Source organism: Mesocricetus auratus, unplaced genomic scaffold, assembly GCF_017639785.1.
Source record: "Mesocricetus auratus isolate SY011 unplaced genomic scaffold, BCM_Maur_2.0 Super-Scaffold_6730, whole genome shotgun sequence".
Classification (NCBI taxonomy): Eukaryota; Metazoa; Chordata; class Mammalia; order Rodentia; family Cricetidae; genus Mesocricetus; species Mesocricetus auratus.
This window is the reverse complement of record NW_024429184.1, coordinates 15,638,263-15,658,276: the sequence shown is the minus strand read 5'-3', so window position 1 is coordinate 15,658,276 and position 20,014 is coordinate 15,638,263. Positions and strand designations below refer to the sequence as shown.

The 20,014-nt window shown below is 46.6% G+C and overlaps 1 protein-coding gene across 2 annotated transcripts in view; it reads left to right on the top strand.

The window, feature by feature from the left end:
* Reck (reversion inducing cysteine rich protein with kazal motifs) overlaps window positions 1–15,669 on the top strand; it is a 73,647-nt gene extending 57,978 nt beyond the window's left edge. For both annotated transcript variants that reach the window (XM_005078775.4, XM_013119701.3), the window contains 8 exons: window positions 1,235–1,423; window positions 2,748–2,870; window positions 3,700–3,871; window positions 7,353–7,545; window positions 8,601–8,811; window positions 10,265–10,338; window positions 12,024–12,179; window positions 14,054–15,669. In XM_005078775.4, coding sequence (XP_005078832.1) covers window positions 1,235–1,423; window positions 2,748–2,870; window positions 3,700–3,871; window positions 7,353–7,545; window positions 8,601–8,811; window positions 10,265–10,338; window positions 12,024–12,179; window positions 14,054–14,269 — 1,334 coding nt within the window. In that variant the 3' untranslated portion in view covers window positions 14,270–15,669. The remainder of the gene's footprint in view (window positions 1–1,234; window positions 1,424–2,747; window positions 2,871–3,699; window positions 3,872–7,352; window positions 7,546–8,600; window positions 8,812–10,264; window positions 10,339–12,023; window positions 12,180–14,053) is intronic.
* Window positions 15,670–20,014: the final 4,345 nt, after the last annotated feature.

Below are 20,014 nucleotides of genomic sequence, written 5' to 3'. Positions count from 1 at the left end.
ACACTATAGGGATGTGCTTGACCACTCAGTCACATATTTAGCCCCTGAAAAATGTAGTTCATAGAATTTTGATAGTCTTAATCTCTGTCACTTGTTCTGATACAGTTATAGTAACATTGTGATTCTTTTTAATCAATTTCTGTATTGGAGATGTTTATCATGTTAGAATCAACATTTTAAAAAATATTAGAAGTAAAGAGGAGCACAGAATGAACTAAGTGTGGATTCTAAAGGACCCTCTGCTTGAGTAACATGATAGTGTACCAGTTACCAAGTTGCGATGTGTCTAGCTAAACCTCAGAGTGGTGTTTCATGTCCATTGACACTGTATTATAGTTTAGCCAATTTCTTTCTTCCACATTATGTAACATGCAACAGTTCTGAATTGTTTTGTTAAACTCAGAAAGCCCATTTTATGATAAATTAAAAATGTATTACCTAGAAAAATGGGTTTTCCTTAGCACCATCTAAATATTCAATTGTTTTTGAATTTATAGTTGTATGCTTCATCACTAAAAATTATCCTGGTCAAAATTACTCTAAGAATAGTCAGTTTATATACTTCATTTAAAACATTTTGCTGTTTTTCAAAATATGTTTAGTTCAAAGAAATAAAAAGCTATTTTTTGTTGTTTGCTTGTTCATTTGTTTTTTGATAAGATTTCACTACATAGTAGCCCATGCCATCCTCCTGTCTCAGCTTTCCAAGTTCTAGAATTACATGTGTGTACTACTATGCTTGGCCAACACTATGTGGCTTCATAATATTTTTTGTACTAAACTATAATTAACATTGGGGTGCAAGTCCTTAATCACCCATAGAACATGGAATTTTATTTGAGAGGATATATTTTTGGTGAGTGAACAAAAGTAATTCCTTAATTTGGTAAAAGTTCTATAACATAATCTTTGAAAAATATTTATTTTTATGTGTTTGAGCGTTTTATCTGTGTATGTGTACTATGAGAGCTCAGTACCCAGAGAGGTCAGAAGAGGGCGTCAGGTCAACTGGAGTTATAATGACTGTGAGCCAACACGGGGGCCAGGAAGTGAACTTGGGTCCTGACAGAGCAGCCAGCGCTCTTAACTCCAGCTCTGTGACATAATCTTACATTCTTTAATAGCAGCACAGTCCTAGAAGAGTTCTGTTAAGTGTGTAATGTGAAGTGTTGCCATAGAACAGTGTTGTGAATTCAGCTTTGCTTTTTTGCTTTTGCTCTTTATTTTTATACAGGCTGCAAGTTGGGAGAAGCTTCTGACTTCATCGTCCGTCAGGGGACACTGATCCAGGTGCCATCCTCTGCAGGGGAGGTTGGCTGTTACAAGATCTGTTCCTGTGGACAAAGTGGCCTCTTGGAAAACTGTATGGAGATGCACTGTATCGACCTCCAGAAGTCTTGTATTGTTGGAGGAAAAAGAAAAAGTGAGTCTTGAGCACACTCGTGTTTGGTCTTATTACAGTGTGAGATTGTTTGTCTCCACCTTGCACAAAGAATATTAGGTGAGTTCTTGCTAAAGAGTGCAATCTACACATCATAGGTTCCAACCGTACTTTTCCAGCCATTCAGAGCGCAGTGTGTGTGTGTGTGTGTGTGTGTGTGTGTGTGTGTGTGTGTGTGTGTGTTGGGGGTATTTTGTTTGAAACAGGATCTTGTTATATAACCCAGGCAGCCTGAAGCTCACTACATAGCTCAGATTGACTTTGAACCTCCAATAATCCTCCGGCTTCTGTCTCCTGAGTGATGGGATTATAGTCAAGCACTACCACAACCAGCAATTGTAGGACTTGTAAAGAGCCTTCTTGGAAGTCTGCTTGTTAATCTTAGTGATTCTGACTGTGTGCCAAGCATAATGCCAAGTCTTGTTCCACACTCTCTCTTACTTTCTGAGTCCCTCCTTATGTAGGTATTGTTATCATTCCTGCCCTGCTTCACAGCTGATGTCCGTCCAGTCACCTGCTGAGCACTGGGGCTCATGTCTGTAATCCCAGCACTTGGGAGACTGAGAGAATTTCTCCTGAGTGTCAAGACAGCCTAGGTGACAGAGTGAGCTCCAGGCCAGCCTGAAATACACAGGGAAACTTGGATTGGGAGGAGAGAACAATAAAGTTAGTGTCTAAGAATATTCTGCTGCCTTATAGACATGAGATCTCTGTGAGTTTGAGGCCAGCCTACTCTACATAGCAAGCTCCAGGACAGCCAGGGCTACATAATGAGACCTTGTCTCAAAATAAATATCTTAGATTTAAGCTTTTTGAGAGGCTTGGGGGATAGTTCATTTGGCAAAGCACTTTGAGACAACCTGAATTTGATTTCCCTGTAACTCATGTAAAAATGCTGGGCATGGTGGTGCACCCTTGTAATCCCAGTGCTGAGGAGGCAGACACAAGCCTGACATCCTGTGGAAGGTGAGAACCAACTCTGAAAAGCTGTGCTCTGACATGCATTCACACTGTGACACACGTGTGTACCCACACATGTGAGTGCACACACAATAGTAATGGATTTTAAATTTTTAAACTTTCAAACAGACTTAATATATGGTGTGTGTGTGTGTGTGTGTCTGTGCCACAGCATATCTGTGGATGTCAGAGAACAACCTGGGAGAGTTGGTTCTCTCCTTCCAGCATGCATTTCCTGGGAAACTGGATTCAGGCTCTGCAGCAAGCATCTTTCCCCGCAGAGCAATCTCCCATTCCTTAGCCTGTTTCTTAGTGCATGATATAGTTGGTGTTTTCTTTCTTTCAGGTCATGGAACATCCTTCAATATTGACTGCAATGTCTGTTCTTGTTTTGCTGGCAATTTAGTGTGTTCCACCCGTCTCTGCCTCAGTGAACACAGCTCAGACGATGACCGTCGCACCTTCACAGGTAGCCATGGGCATCCAGAGTTCGTCCTCCAGGGGCCATCATTCTTTGCACTCATACTCTCTTCTAGGCGGTGTAGGAATTGCCCTAACTGCAGATGTAATTAGTAACATTAGTATCAAATCAGAGCATACCATCCTCTCTAGCTCTCCCTTCTTCCTGTGTGCAAAGGAGCCCATGTGCAGTCCTACTGAGGTAGTCTAAGGTGTCCGTGTACTTTCTAGGTTTGCTTCTCAACATGTTCTTTCTTGACCACCCTCATCCACTGATTTCATAGGCTCCCACAAACAATACCAGCATTTGGGAGACGAGGCAGACGGATCTCTGTGAGTGAGTTCAAGGCTACCCTGGGCTACATGAATTTAATCAGTCTAAAAGAGAAACAGAGTCAGGTGGTGGCGGCTTATACCTTTAATCCTAGTACTTGGGAGTCACACACCTTTAATTCCAGCACTAGGAAGGTGGAGGCAGGAAGGGATATGGCTGGGCAGAGAGAGGAATATATGTTGGAGGAGACAGGAGCTCATTGCATTCAGTCTGAGTATTCCTAGAGACAGGAATTCCCCTTTGGTCTGAGGATTCAGTAGAGATAGAACTAGTGGCTGGCTGCTCTGCTTCTCTGATCGTTCAGCATTTACCCCTATATCTGACTTGGGGTTTTTATTATTAAGACCAGTTAGAATCCATGCTACAGGTTTGTCTTGCCTTTTGTTTTCATTTTTCCCCTGGGTTAAAGTACCATTCCATTTTAACATGATTTGATAGCAGTTTGCCTTCGTCAAGACATGGAAGGGAGTGCATGCGTTTATGTGAGTCTCTTTCCTCCCTTCAGGTCTGCCCTGTAACTGTGCCGATCAGTTTGTCCCAGTGTGTGCACAGAATGGACGCACTTACCCCAGTGCCTGCATCGCCCGCTGTGTGGGTCTCCAAGACCATCAGTTTGAGTTTGGACCTTGTATCTCCAAGGATCCCTGTAATCCTAACCTCTGCCCCAAAAGCCAAAGGTAAGTTCAATGCTACTTCTATTCTTCAGCCAAAGACTAGTGCTTATAAACTCTCTGTTGTGACGCCGCACGTGATGAAGACCCAAAGGTGGATTAAGAAGTAGTCTGGCTTGTGTATGTAATCCCAGCACTTGGGGCACTGAAGCTGGAGAACTCTGAGTTCATGGTCATTGTGTACCACATGCTGGGAAGTCTGAAGGAAGAAAACGTTGTCTCTGTCTGGAGAGAAAGAGCTGCATAGAGCTCCCTGGCTGCACGATAAGGAATGCAGGTGTAGAGCAATGATGCAGCTGGGGTGGGAGGGGCCTCAGGTGCTCAGACACCTGACACTCAGCTGGGGTGGGAGGGGCCTCAGGTGCTCAGACATCTGACACTCAGCTGGGGTGGGCGGGGCCTCAGAGGGGCTCAGACACCTGACACTCAGCTGGGGTGGGAGGGGCCTCAGGTGCTCAGACATCTGACACTCAGCTGGGGTGGGCGGGGCCTCAGAGGGGCTCAGACACCTGACACTCAGCTGGGGTGGGAGGGGCCTAGACACGTGACACTCAGCTGGGGTGGGCGGGGCCTCAGGTGCTCAGACACGTGATACTCAGCCGGATCTGTGAAGAGCAGGAGGGTTAGGGAGGAAAGCTGCTGTGGAAAGCAGATGGCAGCAGGGGCAGAAATGCATGCTGGGAGCTCCAGGGGTTCTATAAAACTGAAACAGAATAAGGCAAGGGCAGGCAGCAAAAGAGACGGGAGAAATGGATGAATTTTTTCTTTTTTTTTTTTTTTTTTTGGTTTTGTTTTTCGAGACAGGGTTTCTCTGTGGCTTTGGAGGCTGTCCTGGAACTCGCTCTGTAGACCAGGCTGGTCTCAAACTCACAGAGATCCACCCGCCTCTGCCTCCCGAGTGCTGGGATTAAAGGCGTGCGCCACCACCGCCAGGCCTGATGGATCCTTATTACTATTCATAGCTTCTTTTACTAGACATGAGAAATCTCAGAAAGTGCATTATTTGATATCGTTTGGCTTTGGACTCCCTTCTCTGTAGTCTCAGTAAGCCAGATGACAGTGACCCGGCCTTGATGAACTTCTGCACTGCGTGCAGTGGTCCCAGGCAAGTGTGACTGACTTAGATTTCAGCACTCTGAACCTGGAGTGTTCACCTCTGAGACTTGAACTAGCCTCATCCCAGGGTCGTAGCTCGCTCCTGATGAAAGAGTTGGTGCAGAAAGTTGCTTCTTCGTCTTGAGAACCCTGGCACAGAATAAGAGGGGAGGTTTCCTTATGTAATGCAGTGGCAGAGTCAGCCACATGTCTGTTAAGTTCATTGTTGCAGTTTGCCTTCTGTGGCTGTGATAAAGCACCCTGAGCACAAAAGCAGCTGTGAGAAGAAAGGGTTTGCGTGGCTCCGAGTTCCAGGTTACCGGCGGTTACTGCAAGGAAACCAGGACAGGAACTTAAAGCACCACTCCGCAGGCAGGAGCAGAGGGAGGAGCTGAGTCTGCACGGCCTGCTTGCTGCTTCTTAGATCCGAGGACACTGTTCAGGGCCCAGCGCATGGAATGGGGCTGCCCACACTTGGGGCTGCCCTTTCCTCTATAACTAACAGTCAACACAGTCTCAATGGACGTGACCACAGGCCAGTGTGGTCCAGCTCATGCCTCTTCCAAGTGTTTGGTTGTGTCAGGTTGGCAGTAAAAATCAGTATCACATCCATACAGCAGAAACAAAACCAAGAGTCTACTGGCTGATACCCTGGGTAAGGTTGTCTTGCTTTTACATCTCCAAAGTGGAGAGGCTTTTCTAGATAGATTGCCAGTATAGAAGAAAAATTTTAAATTCAACTACACGAAAAGCACATTTTTGGGGGTATGGTAACAAATGACAAATAGGGAAGAATATCACAGAGAAAGAACCCTGACAAATCAATGTGAGAAATACCTCTTGCTGTGAAAACTGGTGAGCAATAATAGAAAAAAAATGCACCCAGGAAACAAACAGAGAGAAAGGAATAGAAATGGTTCTTAAACATTTGGGGGTTGGTGGTGTGAATGCTTGTCCCATAGGGAGTGGCTCTATTGGGAGGTGTGGCCGTGTTGGAGGAGATGTTGCCATGTTGGAAGAAGTGTGTCACTGTGGGGCAGGCTTTGAGGCCTCTCATATGTTCAAGCTGCACCCAGTGCACAGTTCTCTCCCTGATGCTTGCAGAACAAGATGTAGATCTCTCGGCTCCTTCTCCAGCACCATGTCTGTCTGCATGCTGCCATCCCACCATATGGTAATGGACTAAACCTCTAAAACTATAGTGCAACCCCAATTAAATGTGCTCTTTATGAATTGCTATGGTCATGGTCTCTTCTCGGCAATAGAAACCATAAAGCAGGGGGAATGTGTTTCTTTTTTTTTTCCTTCCTGGTTTCAAACAGGGATGGGAATGTGTTTCTTTACTAAGGTTTAAGTAACTCTATTATATACAAGTCACCAAAATTCAGCTCTTTCATGTAGTAGAAGATTAAGTGAAGCCCACTGGCATGTTCAGCAGGTTGCCCCATTGCTATTCCTCAGACACTTGGGATGCTCTTACAGTGACTTCGCCATCTCTGCCACTCCATAATCCTTCATACACCCTGCTTCTGGCTAGCAGAGATGACAAGGCGGTGGGGGAGGATGTTCTTGAGAAGCCTTCATGAGCCACCTGAAGAGGTGACACTATCATCACTACTGCCAACCACACTCCACTGTCTAGAGCTCAGTCACTTGGCCTCAGCCAGCTACCAGGGGAGACCAAAGAATATAATCTAGATATATGATCCAGAGAAGACTAGGTGAAATTTATCAACATACAGCCAGTTAGGACCAACTTTTAATCATCCTCATACTGCTGGAAATGAAAATTACATTAAAACTATAACTGTGTGCCACTTTGCATCTATTGGATTGGCAAAGACCAAAAATTGATGACACAAATTTAGGAAACAGATACTGTCGTATAAGAGGTGCTGAAGAGGGTTACTATATTCTGTCTGGGGGCAATGTGGTCCAAGCCTGTTTTGTTAACATTTGATGTGGATGAGTGTTTTGTCTGCATGAATGTCTATGTGTCATGTGCACACAGTGCCCTCAGATGCCAGGGGAGGGCATCAGACCTGGAGCTGGAGCTACAGGCCCTTGTGAGCTGCCATGTGGGCGCTGGGAATTGGCCCCGGCTCCTTTGAAGAGACATCTTTGAACCCCTGAGCCAGCTCCCCAGCCTCCAGTTTCCAGTGCACAAACGTGCTTGCTTCCTCCTTACCCACCAGGCTCCGCGTGTCCCCAGGCTCACTGATCAGCCATCCGTCTGCTTTCTGTTCTGGCTGTCCTCCTCTTCATACACTCCATTAGCCCTGTGTCTCCTGGGCTGCCTGTGCCACCCGCAGCCAGGACGTTGCTGCCCCCACCACGGTCCCTCCATGCTTTGGGTTCACCTGCTGGCTTTCATCGTTGTTTTTTTTTTCAGATGCGTGCCAAGACCACAGGTTTGCCTGACGACCTTTGATAAATTTGGATGTAGGCAGTATGAGTGTGTGCACAGACAGCTCACCTGTGAGCAGGTCCGAGATCCTGTGTGTGATACCGACCACGTGGAGCACAGCAGTCTCTGCACCTTGTACCAAAGAGGAAAAAGCCTCTCTTACAGAGGGCCCTGCCAGGTATGCCATTTGGCTGCCAAACCAAAGGGGACTGGGCTCGTTAGCTTTTGACCCTTTCAGACCAGCAGAGTGCTGTCCTCTCCTGGGAAAGCAGTGGTGTGGCTAGCTCAGGGGCTTAGTGTGTAGAAGCAAGTGGACCCTGACTTCAAGTCACTCTTAGGAAAAGACTTAAGGCTTCACACCCAGTGTGATCACCGCCATTCTGTTGCCCACAGTCTGCGGGCCGCCATAGAGAACAAATCAGGAAGAACATCCGACTCACACTCCCTGCCTCCCACCTTCTACCTCTCAGGGTGCTGAAGTGAGGTGCGAATCTCTAACCCTTGTTTACTCTCAGGGTGCTGAAGTGAGGTGCGAATCTCTAACCCTTGTTTACTAGGCCTCGCTCAGTCTTTTCGGCTCAGTCAGCCTCCGTGGAGCTTCCCACCGGCCTCCCTGACTCTGTGCTGAGCCCTCTGCTGGAAGATTCCCATCTTTGGGCCCAGCATCACCTGCCCGCAAGCCACTAACACCAGACATACTATACTGTCCATCCGTGGAGACTCCCCGCAGCTCGCCTGGCTACTGTTTTCTCTTGGAGCTGGTGTCCCACTTACACAGACACCATCTGCTCTGACTGCCCCCTTCGCTTCTTGCTTGCTGGCTCTTCTCAGCTAGGGTATTTCTCAGATAATCCCTAACTACCTAATAGGTGCAAAGTATGTCTGCTCCACTCTTCACTCTGCCCGCCCCTCCCTTCCCCACCCGGCAGGAAGTGGTAAGGTCTCCTTCACCTTTCCATGAAGTAAGTGATTTTTTTATTCAGACCTTCATGAGTACTAAAGGAAGCCTGGGTGAAGGAATGGCAAGGGATATTTTTATCTTGTATCTGTTTCAGAATAGCACCCAAGTTTCAAAGACTTTTCAACTTAAGACAGCTTATTCCTTAGTCCACCTCCAGGGCTCTAGAGGCTCCCCACAACTATGCCCACGTCTTTTCACTTCCAGTCTGCGCTCACGATTAGGAAGAGATCCCATGGGAGTTTCCAGGCTAAAAGTCTCTTGTTTTTGCTCAGCCCTTCTGCAGAGCCGCGGAGCCTGTCTGTGGGCACAATGGCGAGACTTACAGTAGTGTGTGCGCTGCGTACTCGGATCGCGTGGCGGTCGACTACTATGGGCCCTGCCAGGCCGTCGGGGTCCTCTCTGAATACAGTTCTGTGGCCGAGTGTGCTGCCGTGAAGTGTCCGTCACTCTCAGCCATCGGCTGCAAACCCATCACTCCACCCGGTGAGCTGGGCTGTGGGGATGGGCAGGGCTGGGACCAGAAAGATTTGCCGATCCAGCCCAGAACATGAGCCCTTGAGGCGAGGCCCTGAGTCTGTAAACTTTGAAGAGCTGTAACCCCAGCACTGGGGCTGAGACAGGAGGTTTGCCTGTCACTCGGTGATACAGAATAAGATGACACGCTGACAGAGCGCACTCCAAAGCTGTGGATCGTCCTAGCGTTTGCACTGCTGACACCATAACAGCGCGGCAGTGGCTGGAGAGCTGCACTAACTCGGTGGCTCACAACCATCTGTCACTCCAGTTCTGGACCCGATGCACTTTTCTGACTTCCTCTGGCACCAAGTGCACACGTGCTGCACGTACATATGTACAGCAAACACAAAAAATAAAGGGAAAAGATCTAATTTTAGAATTAAAAAGAAAAACAACAAGCCGGGCATTGGTGACGAATGCCTTTAATCCCAGCACTCGGGAGGCAGAGGCAGGCGGATCTCTGAGATTGAGGCCAGCCTGGTCTACAGAGTGAGTTCCAGGACAGCCTCCAAAACAATACAGAAAAACCCTGTCTCAAAAAAAAAAAAAGAAAAGAAAAACAGCAGCCTGTCAACCTTTTTTATTCAAAATCTTACATCAGGCATCAATATGTAAGCAGATAAAGCAACATTTGACTTAAAAATTTAGGATTACTGGGTTAAATACATTTACTTATTTTAAAGTACCCAAACAATTAATGGGTAGCTGAAGTGTTTTGATGAACACAAACATTTGTGAGAGAAGCAGAGACAGTTGACTTAGTTGTGTAGCCAGAGGCTCCGGGAGCATCAGTGTCTGTGGACAGTGTGCATTACACGCATGCTCATCAGTGAGGCAGACAGCGGAAGAGCCTTCATCCCAGGTCTCCACCTGCAGCACGCCTGGGACTCACTGGGCCTCCTCTGTGTTCAGGTCATGCTTCTAAGCCTCTTCCCTCCTGGCGATCACATTCCAAGGGAGGGGACATAGGTTCCCTGCAGATCCAAACTGTCAGTCAGAACTGCCTGATGAAGCTGAGTGGAGAGATGTGACTGTCTCATGCCTTACTGTGGTTTTTAAATAGATGAAGGGAGTTTAGAAAATTCCATGTGAAGCAAGCAGCCAACACCTGACGCTCCCTTGTGCAGACAGGAAAGTAGAGGCCCAGAACAAGCAGCTGGGCAGGACCAGAGCATGCGATGAGAAGCGGGCGGGTCTGCTGTGCGGTTGCTCCACAGCCTCTGCACCCTGAGCATCACCAGAGGAGGGTATCGGGATGATACACACAGATGTTAGGATCCTGGGTTGTTCATCAAGCACCGCTGGAAATAAACTCATCAGGAAGGACAGGTGAAGGCCACAGTGAGGCTGGCCACTTAACCAATCATTTTGGATTCTCCTCGTTTTAATTCTGAACTCACAAAAATGGTTTCTGTCACAGGTGCTTGTTGTCCGTTATGTGCTGGGATGTTACGGGTTTTATTTGACAAAGAAAAACTGGACACCATTGCTAAGGTAAGTTGCTTCATATGCCGGGTACCGCTGAAAGCACATTGTTACACTCAGGAACCCTGGGGCACAGAACGCATTGTCTCTGTGTATAATAAAGGACCTGCTCCCCAGACTTGCTCAAGGCCGTGTAATTCATAATCAGTAGAACAAGCGTTGACACCCAGGGTGACTGGGTCCTGACCTGTGCTCCTCCCTGCCCTGCCCTTTCTCAGGAAAGGCCCCTGCCAGCTCAGAGGGCACAGTCAGGGTCAGGTGGTCAGCAGTACTAGAAATCCAGATGGTCTTTGCACCCCATACCATCCCAGTACCCACTCCCCCAAGAAGCTACCTTCCCTGTCTGCCTGTCTTTCCCTTTCCCTGCCACCCCCTTTGGGAGCCAGGACTCTAGTGATACAATAGATAAAGACTTGCCACTTGTCCTTCCTGTCTGTTGGACGCCTGTTTCCATGGAACTCCGTTTCCCTGTGGCCCCCCCCCCAGTTCTGAGCAGCTGCTTTTTGAGAAGTGTTTATGGGTGCTTTCCTCGGTCACTTCTGCCCTGTGTTAGAGACAGGGTCTCTCACTAACCCGATGTCTTTCCTTCAGCCAGATTGTCTTCCTGTCTCTGCCTCCTCAGTGCGGAGATTGCAAGTATGTCCCGCCACATGCAGAGTTTTTACGTGAGCTCTGTGACTCAGACTCAGGGCCCCAGGAGGCTCCTGACCAATGAAAGGCCTTGTCTTACAAAACAAGGTGGGATTGCTCAGTGGTTAAGTGCTCTTACATTTATGGCTCTTTCAGAAGACTCAAATTCAGTTCACAGCACCCACATCAAGCACCTGTGAGTCTGGTTTCTATGGTACCTGCACACATATGCATGTACCCATATAAAATATATATACATGTAATTAAAAATAAAATTTAAAAAGCTTTTTTTGTTTTTTGAGACAGAGTTTCTCTGTGTGGAACTCATTTTGTAGACCTGGCCTTGAACTCACAGACTTCTGCCTACCTCTGCCTCCCAAGTGCTGGGATTAAAGGCGTGTGCTAGCACCACCAGCATAAATATCTTTTTAAAAGAGTTATAAATATCTCCTGAAGAATGACATCCAGGATTGACCTCTGGCTTGAGCATCACACACACACACACACACACACACACACACACACACACACACACACACTAGATAGATAGATAGATAGATAGATAGATAGATAGATAGATAGATAGATAGATAGAATAGACAGACAGACAAGCCTATATCCTAGCTCTTGGGAGGTAGAGGCAGGAGGACAAGCAGTCAAGGTCATCTTCATATAGAGAGAGAGAGAGTTCAAGACCATCCTTAGTTACTTGAACCCTATTTCAGATACAGAAAGACCCTAAATAAGTAAACAGAATATGCTGGTACAGGGTTGCCATGGAGCCAGCAAGGCTAGGGCAAGAGGATCAGGAGTTTAGAGCTAGTCTGGTCCATATAGCAAGACCCTGCTCAAATCAAAGTACTTCTGCTGGGGGTTAGTTTTGACTGAAAACCTCTTTGGACAACCCAAATCCCATTGCACTGGACCCTGGGCAATGGGTTTTTGATCAGCAGAGCCAAGCCTGAACCTGAGCAACAGGTCAAAGAGCCTCTTCAGCTACAGCTGAAGCAGAGTAGCCTAGGCAGCAGGAGGGATCCTCTTCAGGTCCTGGAAATGTCTCCTAGGTGACAAACAAGAAGCCAATAACAGTTCTGGAGATTCTTCAGAAGATCCGCATGCACGTGTCTGTCCCGCAGTGTGATGTGTTTGGATACTTGAGCATCGAGTCGGAAATTGTGATCCTGATTATTCCTGTTGACCATTATCCGAAAGCGTTACAGGTGGGGTTCACACACATTGTGCAGCCGTCTTGTCACTTAGAGTCTGGTGAACTTACAGTGGGAGTGGGGGCACAAACCAGGGATGGGACAGAATCAAGGAGTGAAGAAACAGGGGCATCTTGCAAGTTGGAAAGGGCAGGAAGAAAAAGCAAGGCAGTCGATGATGGAGTTTGTTCCGGGGACTGAGACCAGACACACCAAGTTCACCCCACCATTGTGCAGATGAGGCAGCCAAGGCCTGGGAATGGGACACTGGCATGGGCCGGACAGTGACCAGGCCAAAGCCTCTGGTCTGTCTGCGGGAGGACCCATCAGAGGGAGGACCCATCAGAGGGAGCACCCATCAGAGGGAGGACCCATCAGAGGGAGGATCCATCAGAGGGAGCACCCATCAGAGGGAGCACCCATCAGAGGGAGGATCCATCAGAGGGAGCACCCATCAGAGGGAGGATCCATCAGAGGGAGGACCCATCAGAGGGAGGGCCCATCAGAGGGAGCACCCATCAGAGGGAGGATCCATCAGAGGGAGGACCCATCAGAGGGAGGGCCCATCAGAGGGAGCACCCATCAGAGGGAGGACCCATCAGAGGGAGGGCCCATCAGAGGGAGCACCCATCAGAGGGAGGATCCATCAGAGGGAGGGCCCATCAGAGGGAGGGCCCATCAGAGGGAGCACCCATCAGAGGGAGGATCCATCAGAGGGAGGGCCCATCAGAGGGAGGGCCCATCAGAGGGAGCACCCATCAGAGGGAGGATCCATCAGAGGGAGGGCCCATCAGAGGGAGCACCCATCAGAGGGAGCACCCATCAGAGGGAGGATCCATCAGAGGGAGGGCCCATCAGAGGGAGCACCCATCAGAGGGAGCACCCATCAGAGGGAGGATCCATCAGAGGGAGGACCCATCAGAGGGAGGGCCCATCAGAGGGAGCACCCATCAGAGGGAGGATCCATCAGAGGGAGGACCCATCAGAGGGAGGGCCCATCAGAGGGAGGATCCATCAGAGGGAGGACCCATCAGAGGGAGCACCCATCAGAGGGAGGACCCATCAGAGGGAGGACCCATCAGAGGGAGCACCCATCAGAGGGAGGACCCATCAGAGGGAGGACCCATCAGAGGGAGGACCCATCAGAGGGAGGGCCCATCAGAGGGAGCACCCATCAGAGGGAGGATCCATCAGAGGGAGGACCCATCAGAGGGAGGATCCATCAGAGGGAGGATCTATCAGAGGGAGGACCCATCAGAGGGAGGACCCATCAGAGGGAGGATCCATCAGAGGGAGGACCCATCAGAGGGAGGATCCATCAGAGGGAGGATCCATCAGAGGGAGGATCCATCAGAGGGAGGACCCATCAGAGGGAGGATCCATCAGAGGGAGGACCCATCAGAGGCAGTCTCCAGGGTCCTAAGTTTTTCTTCCTCTCATATCAGAGGACTCTGAAACTTTACTCTGTAGGCCCGAGTTTCAGCAGAAAGTATCCAGGACTCATGGGGGGGTGAATGGAGGCAGTTCCAGCTGCCTCGTTCCAAACCTGTTTCTGTTCTCATCTTTAGAACAGTAGTGAGAGCATTCATTCCCTATGCCTAGGTCTAACTAACTCTCTCACTGTCTCTAGTGAGACAGGCAGGGTGTGGTATGGTATGTACAAAACCAAAAATGGTTGGCTGACAAGGGCGGTTGACATGTGGTTTCCATAACTGTCCTTACATGTGTGTAATAAGTTAAGCCTAACTATAACTCTGGCCACACATAAGGACAGAGGGCAAGTGAGCCACCTCTGAGGCCGTCCTGCTTTGACATGTGCCTGGAATTTGCTTGACTGGACCTTTTCAGGCTTCTGAGGTTTTCTACTGAGAGGATCTTTTCCCTTGCAGATTGAGGCCTGCAATAAGGAAGCTGAGAAAATCGAGTCCCTCATCAACTCGGACAGCCCCACTCTGGCGTCCCACGTCCCTCTCTCTGCCCTCATCATTTCCCAGGTGCAGGTCTCCAGAAGCCTTCCATCTGCTGCTGAGGACAGGCCTCCCTGCCACGCCCTGCTCCTCTTCAGCCTGGGCATCGCCATGCACTTGCTCTGGACTCGTCCCTGAGTGCCCACGAGAACTGCAAAGCGTTCCTCGACTCGGCCATCCCACCTTGTGAAAGACATTCAGGACTGCTAGCTGGTGGCCGAGCAAAAGCACGTGTCACCTCTTAGCACCACACAGTATTTTTTTTTAAACTGCCAATACCAGGGGTTCTGCCTTGATTTTAGAATGATAAACTAGGCTCTCCAGTGTAATGGAGACCTCTTGCTGGTGGGTCCCAGGGCCACGGTTTACAATTTGCTCAGCAGAGAAGTACCGTCTCTAAAGCGAATTTACCATCACTGATCAGTGAGGCAGTCACTTCAGAGGAGAGCCCCTGTGCTGGTGGGTTTGTGTCCTACTGGCTCCAGAGTTCCTGTTAAGTGTTGAGGCCGCCGCTGTGCTGGTTTCTGTGTCTGGAAGCTGAGCGCTCAGTGAAAGGCCACTGCTGTGCCGGCAGAGAGGGAGAAGAGGCTTTGAAATGACGGTAGGCAGACTCCACAGTCATTTAGGGCAGGGCCCTGTGGACCTGTCTTGCAAGCGGTCCTCTCAGCAATTGCAGTTTGTGCCTGTGAATGGGGGCAGCCCCACACCTCCAAGCATCTTGTGTCATGCAGCTTTTATTAGCCAGATACGCTGGTCAGTACTCACCAAGTTCAGAGAGTTTAACTGTCAGACTTTAAACCAATTGCTGCTACTATATAATTGCCAAAAAGTAAGATAATTAGCTCATGTAAATAGTACATGATTGTTTAATTTTATTATGAAGGTGAATAGCCATATTTGTAAAATGACAATCATATGTGTTAACCCTGTACTTTCCGTTCATGAAGACACATTTGCTTTTGTCATGTGCACAGTGTGGATAAAACAAGTGTCTGTCTGACTTTCTCTTTATATAGAATTATAAAGTCTGTGGCTTATATATTTAAAATGTCAGGATAAGTATTAAAATGTTTGCATGTTGTCTAAGAAATTGGATACTTTGAATGTTTCACAGTTTGAAATAAGCTATTAATGTAATACTTCTTGTTTGTATGCACCTGAACTTAGATTTTACATGAAGTATTTTTCAGTGTTAGTTGTACCGTCTGAAATATAGCAATATGCTTATTATACCAAAATGTTGTTGAAAAGTGAGCACTTGGAGCTTTCAGAGGATCTCAGTACTGATGTTAATGTAGCCTCAGTCACTATTGCCTGTTTCTGTCTAAGTGTCTTCAACATACTACACTATATTGTATATGTGTTCTATATATAGTATACCACAATATACTATATGTGTGTATCTATATATAGTATACCGCAATGTACTATATGTGTATCTACATATAGTATACCTCAATATACTGTATGTATACCTATATAGTGCACAGCAATATACTAGAAAGCTTTTCTATTTTAATAAAAGTAATTTTATATGATCATGTGTATTTCCAGGTTATATGGACATTCAGATTGAAACCGTTTCTCACTCTTCAGTGAGTTGTATCTTTACTGTATGGTGAGAGGTCCTAGAGCGGAATCGTCCCAAGCCAAGGCCTCTGGGAGAGTGAAGCAGTTGTGTTGAACACACTCTTGGGTGGGGTGTAAAGTATTCCTGCGGTGCTGTATGTGCTATTGGGGTCCATGAGGACTTTGATTAATGCAGTTTACCTCTGAGGACTTCCCTCGTGAGCACAGATGAAAACAAGGACTGAATGGATATATTTTTGATATGTCGTCTTCAAACACTTCAGATACCTACAGAATGTGGGTTTAAGATGTTTTAATAACATAAGGCTTTTCGTGCCAGTGAGACACATCTACTCCTGACAGCACCAATCTACTTCAGAGAAGATGATGGCCATCAAAGAACCTCCATATGGAGTTTGATTAAAATATGGCAAAACTAGCCACTGGGTGATACATGGTCCTTGCCTTGACTGCTGACAGTATGTGTCAACTTGGACAAGCAGGACACAAAGGAAGTCGACTGTCAAACTTTGCCAAGGCAAAGTAGGCAAGTCTTTCAAAATTCCTGCTTCACGGAAAAGTCTGTCAGATATTCTAGGCCTGTAGGCCCAAGATGGATGCCCCAGTGTTGCAGAGGAACCTTGGGAGACTATCCAGGAAGCCAGCTCTCTCTGTCGTTCCTATAGGTTTGGAAATTGCTTGTTCTGCACCTAACCCTTTTGGGGTCTCTGATGTGGGTTGAGGACTAGATAGTTATAGTTTTACAGTTTTCCTTGTTACCAATTTTTTAAAATGTCACACACGAGATGTAAAGATTATAAAGGTTAAGAGACATAAAAGCTTAAGTTGTTTAAGAAAACATTTTAAGGTCTAAAGGAATGTTTTTAGGCTGGTAATACAGGTTATGATACAATATGGTTTAGGTATAAAATTTTGTACTCACCGAGATAGGATAGATAATAGAGTACTTTCTCCAAATTTGCCAAATACAAATGGACTGGACATAGTGAATGTGATTTTTCACCTGATAGTTGTTCTTATTGTATATAGTTTTACTGTGTTAGAGTTAAAACCTTTCCTTTTTATCTAGACAAAAAAGGGGAAATGTTGTGGGATAATCTTTTTGTACAATGTGAAAATGTGTCTCTGACAGGGTACCTTCTGATTGGCTTACTAAAGAGCCGAGTGGCCAATAGCTAGGCAGGAAGAGATGGGAGCTCTGGGAAGAAGAGAGGTGGGATTTGCCAGCCAGACTGGAGGAAGTGGGACACTGAGCAGAGGTAGCAGGTCACATGGCAGAACATTGTATAAGACCTAGTTGGGAATAAGCCTAAGCTAAGGCCAAGCTTTCATAATTAACAAGAAACCCCCAGGTCATTATTTGGGAGCAGACAGTTCAAAGAAAGACTTATTACAGGATTTAGTATTAAAAATCAACAAAATGTAGAGTATTGGAAACACCCTGTGCCCTGCTGTGCAGCCGTCCCCTGAGATGGGACACCTTGTGCTTTGTGCCACACGTTCCTCTGGGAGAATTGTCGTGAGATAAATGATGAAGAAGAATCAAGAGTCCTGGCCCATTTCCTAAAGATTGTCCAAGGATTCCTGGCATCTCAGAACCATGCCAAACATTTTCAAATGAATAACCTCATGGAATTCTCATACACAGATTTCTAGCAACACACAGTTGATGCAGTTTAGACTTAAGGTTAGAGGTGTAGAGAGATGGTTCAGAGGTTGAGAGTGCTTAATGCTCTTGCAGGGACCTAGTCAAGGTCCCTACACCAACATGGTGGTTCACAATCATCTGTAACTCCGGTTCCAGGGACCCAAGGCCCTCTTCTAACCTATGTGAATTCCTGCACACATGTGCTACACACTCAAGCACACACACACACATGACTATAAAATAGTTTTTTTTTTTCATTTTTTGAGACAGGGTTTCTCTGTGGCTTTGGAGATGGTCCTGGAACTAACTCTTGTAGACCAGGCTGGTCTCAGACGTGCAGAGATCCACCCACCTCTGCCTCCCGAGTACTGGGATTAAAGGCATGCACCACCATTGCCCTGCAATAAAATAATTTTTAAGACAGGGTTTCTCAATGTAGTCTTGGCTGTCCTGGAACTTGCTCTTTAGACCAGGCTGGCGTCAAACTCAGAGATTCTCCTGCCTCTGCCTCCTGAGTGCTGGGATTAAAGACGTGTGCCTCCACCACCCAGCTATATATTTTTTTCAAGACTTGAATTCAGGCACCTCAGGAATGCTGAGAGTGAGTGGGAAAAATATTTCTCCCTATGGAAGATCACAACAATTGATTTTCCAATACCGGATATCCCCGAAAATACATATGAATAATATTATACAGACTGGGCAGGTTGTATTTAGGAATGTATGTGAGAACACATTTATGCATATGTATGTAATAATAGTCATTGAAAAAAGAGGCCATGAATTTGAAGGAAAGCAAGAAGGGGATGTGGAAGGGTTTGGAGGGAAGAAAGAGAAAGGGAAAAGTGATGTCATTATAGAACCTCAAAACTAAAAGAAAAAAGTTTAAGGGGTTTTAAACTAATAATTTATCATACAATTCCGAAATTGGGAAATGAAAACATTCATTGTCTTATCCTTTGAGGAATGTGCATCACATGATGTCAAAAACTTGAGAAATTTAACATACTAACTAACTGTATAAACCACTATGCTTTAAAAGAAGACTTGACCTTAGTCCTACTAAGTTGATGAGTCAAGGAACTGAACTCTATTTCCTGTCAGAGCAGGTGTTCACAGTCATCACTCTCAGTGTTACATAGCTGGTTAAAAGCAGAACGAAGACATTTTGAACCCAAGTCTAACTCAAAGCTTGTGTTCACATTTATGGTCCATCATTTTCCTCCGGGTGCAGTTTTGTTTATACCCACATTGTCTAACAGCGATGAAGAGTGGGTCAGAGAGTGTGACAGAGAGGTAGACAGCATGCTTAGCACGACCAAGGCCTTGGGTTCCACACCCAGTGTCACAAAATGATCAGAGTAATGGTGGAAATGTAACAATATGATGAGGAAATCCTCTGCCATTTTTCTAAGAGCATTGCCTCCAACCCATTGTGTATTATTTTTCCCTTCCCAAGCCTCAGCAGATCAAGAACCAAAGTGCCTAAAGTACAGCTGAGAGGTAATTCACAGAGACGACACTAAAAAGCAGCAGAGTCGTGTGCTGCAGTGTACTCTGGAGGAAACATTTTAGAAGGAAGCAGAAGTCCCCCTTCTGAGAAGGGGTGGCTCTGGATGTAGCTTAGTGACTGAGGGCTTGCTTAACCCGTGTAAGACACTGTTCTAGCCTCAGTACTGAAAAAAGTGTGTGTGTGTGTGTGTGTGTGTGTGTGTGATGTGTGGGGGGGTGGCCAGGTATGGTGTGTGTCTGTTCTGTGTATATGTATGTATATGTGTGTGTAGGGTATGTGTGTGAGGTGTGTGGTGTGTATACGTGTGGGCGTCAGATGTGCATGTGTGTGGTGTGGCCGGGTATGGTAGTGTATAACGCCAGCATTTGGGAAGTAGAGAAAGTGGGTCACTGGGAACATGACCTTTGGAATTCCCTACCCCCTTTCTGTCTTCTGCTCTGCATGACTTCCCCACCCACAGTGGACGGAAGGCTTTGAAACTATCACAAAATAAATAGTTCCTCTCTGTAAACTGTCTTCTCAGGAATTTTGGTCACAGACATACATGACCATGTCTTTTACAGAGGAAGAAACTGAGTCAATTTACTGAGTCAAATTCATACACTGGTTCTACAGAGTTCTGTTTTGTTTTGTTTTATTTAAGGCAAGGTCTCACTATGTAGCTCTGGCTGTGTCGGAACTCACTCTGTAGATCAGGTTGGTCTCAAACTTGTAGAGATCCGCCTGCTTCTACCTCCTGAATGCTGGGGGTAAAGGTGTGTACCACCAGGCCCAGTGCAGAGTTCATTTTTATGTTTTACAAAACATTAAGTTACAGGGAACTTAGTACAAATTAAAACAAGTAGCATTCGTTTTGTCTGTGTTTGAAATTTTTCCATACCTAACTCAGTGTACCCTAACCTTTGCTGTGGTTTGAGGGTTAAGTGTCCTCTGTAGAGGGCCCTAAATAAGGATAGCATAATAGAAGCCATCTTAATATTCCTACTGTATTCTTAGAGACTAACACTTAGTTAAGTTTCTATTTCTCTGTGTCTGCTTATCTTCCTGTACAGCATACTTTCAAGGCCTGCAGTCCAGACTCCCCCAGCTGCAGACTTGTATCCTTGGAACATACCCTGCCAAGGAAGACTTC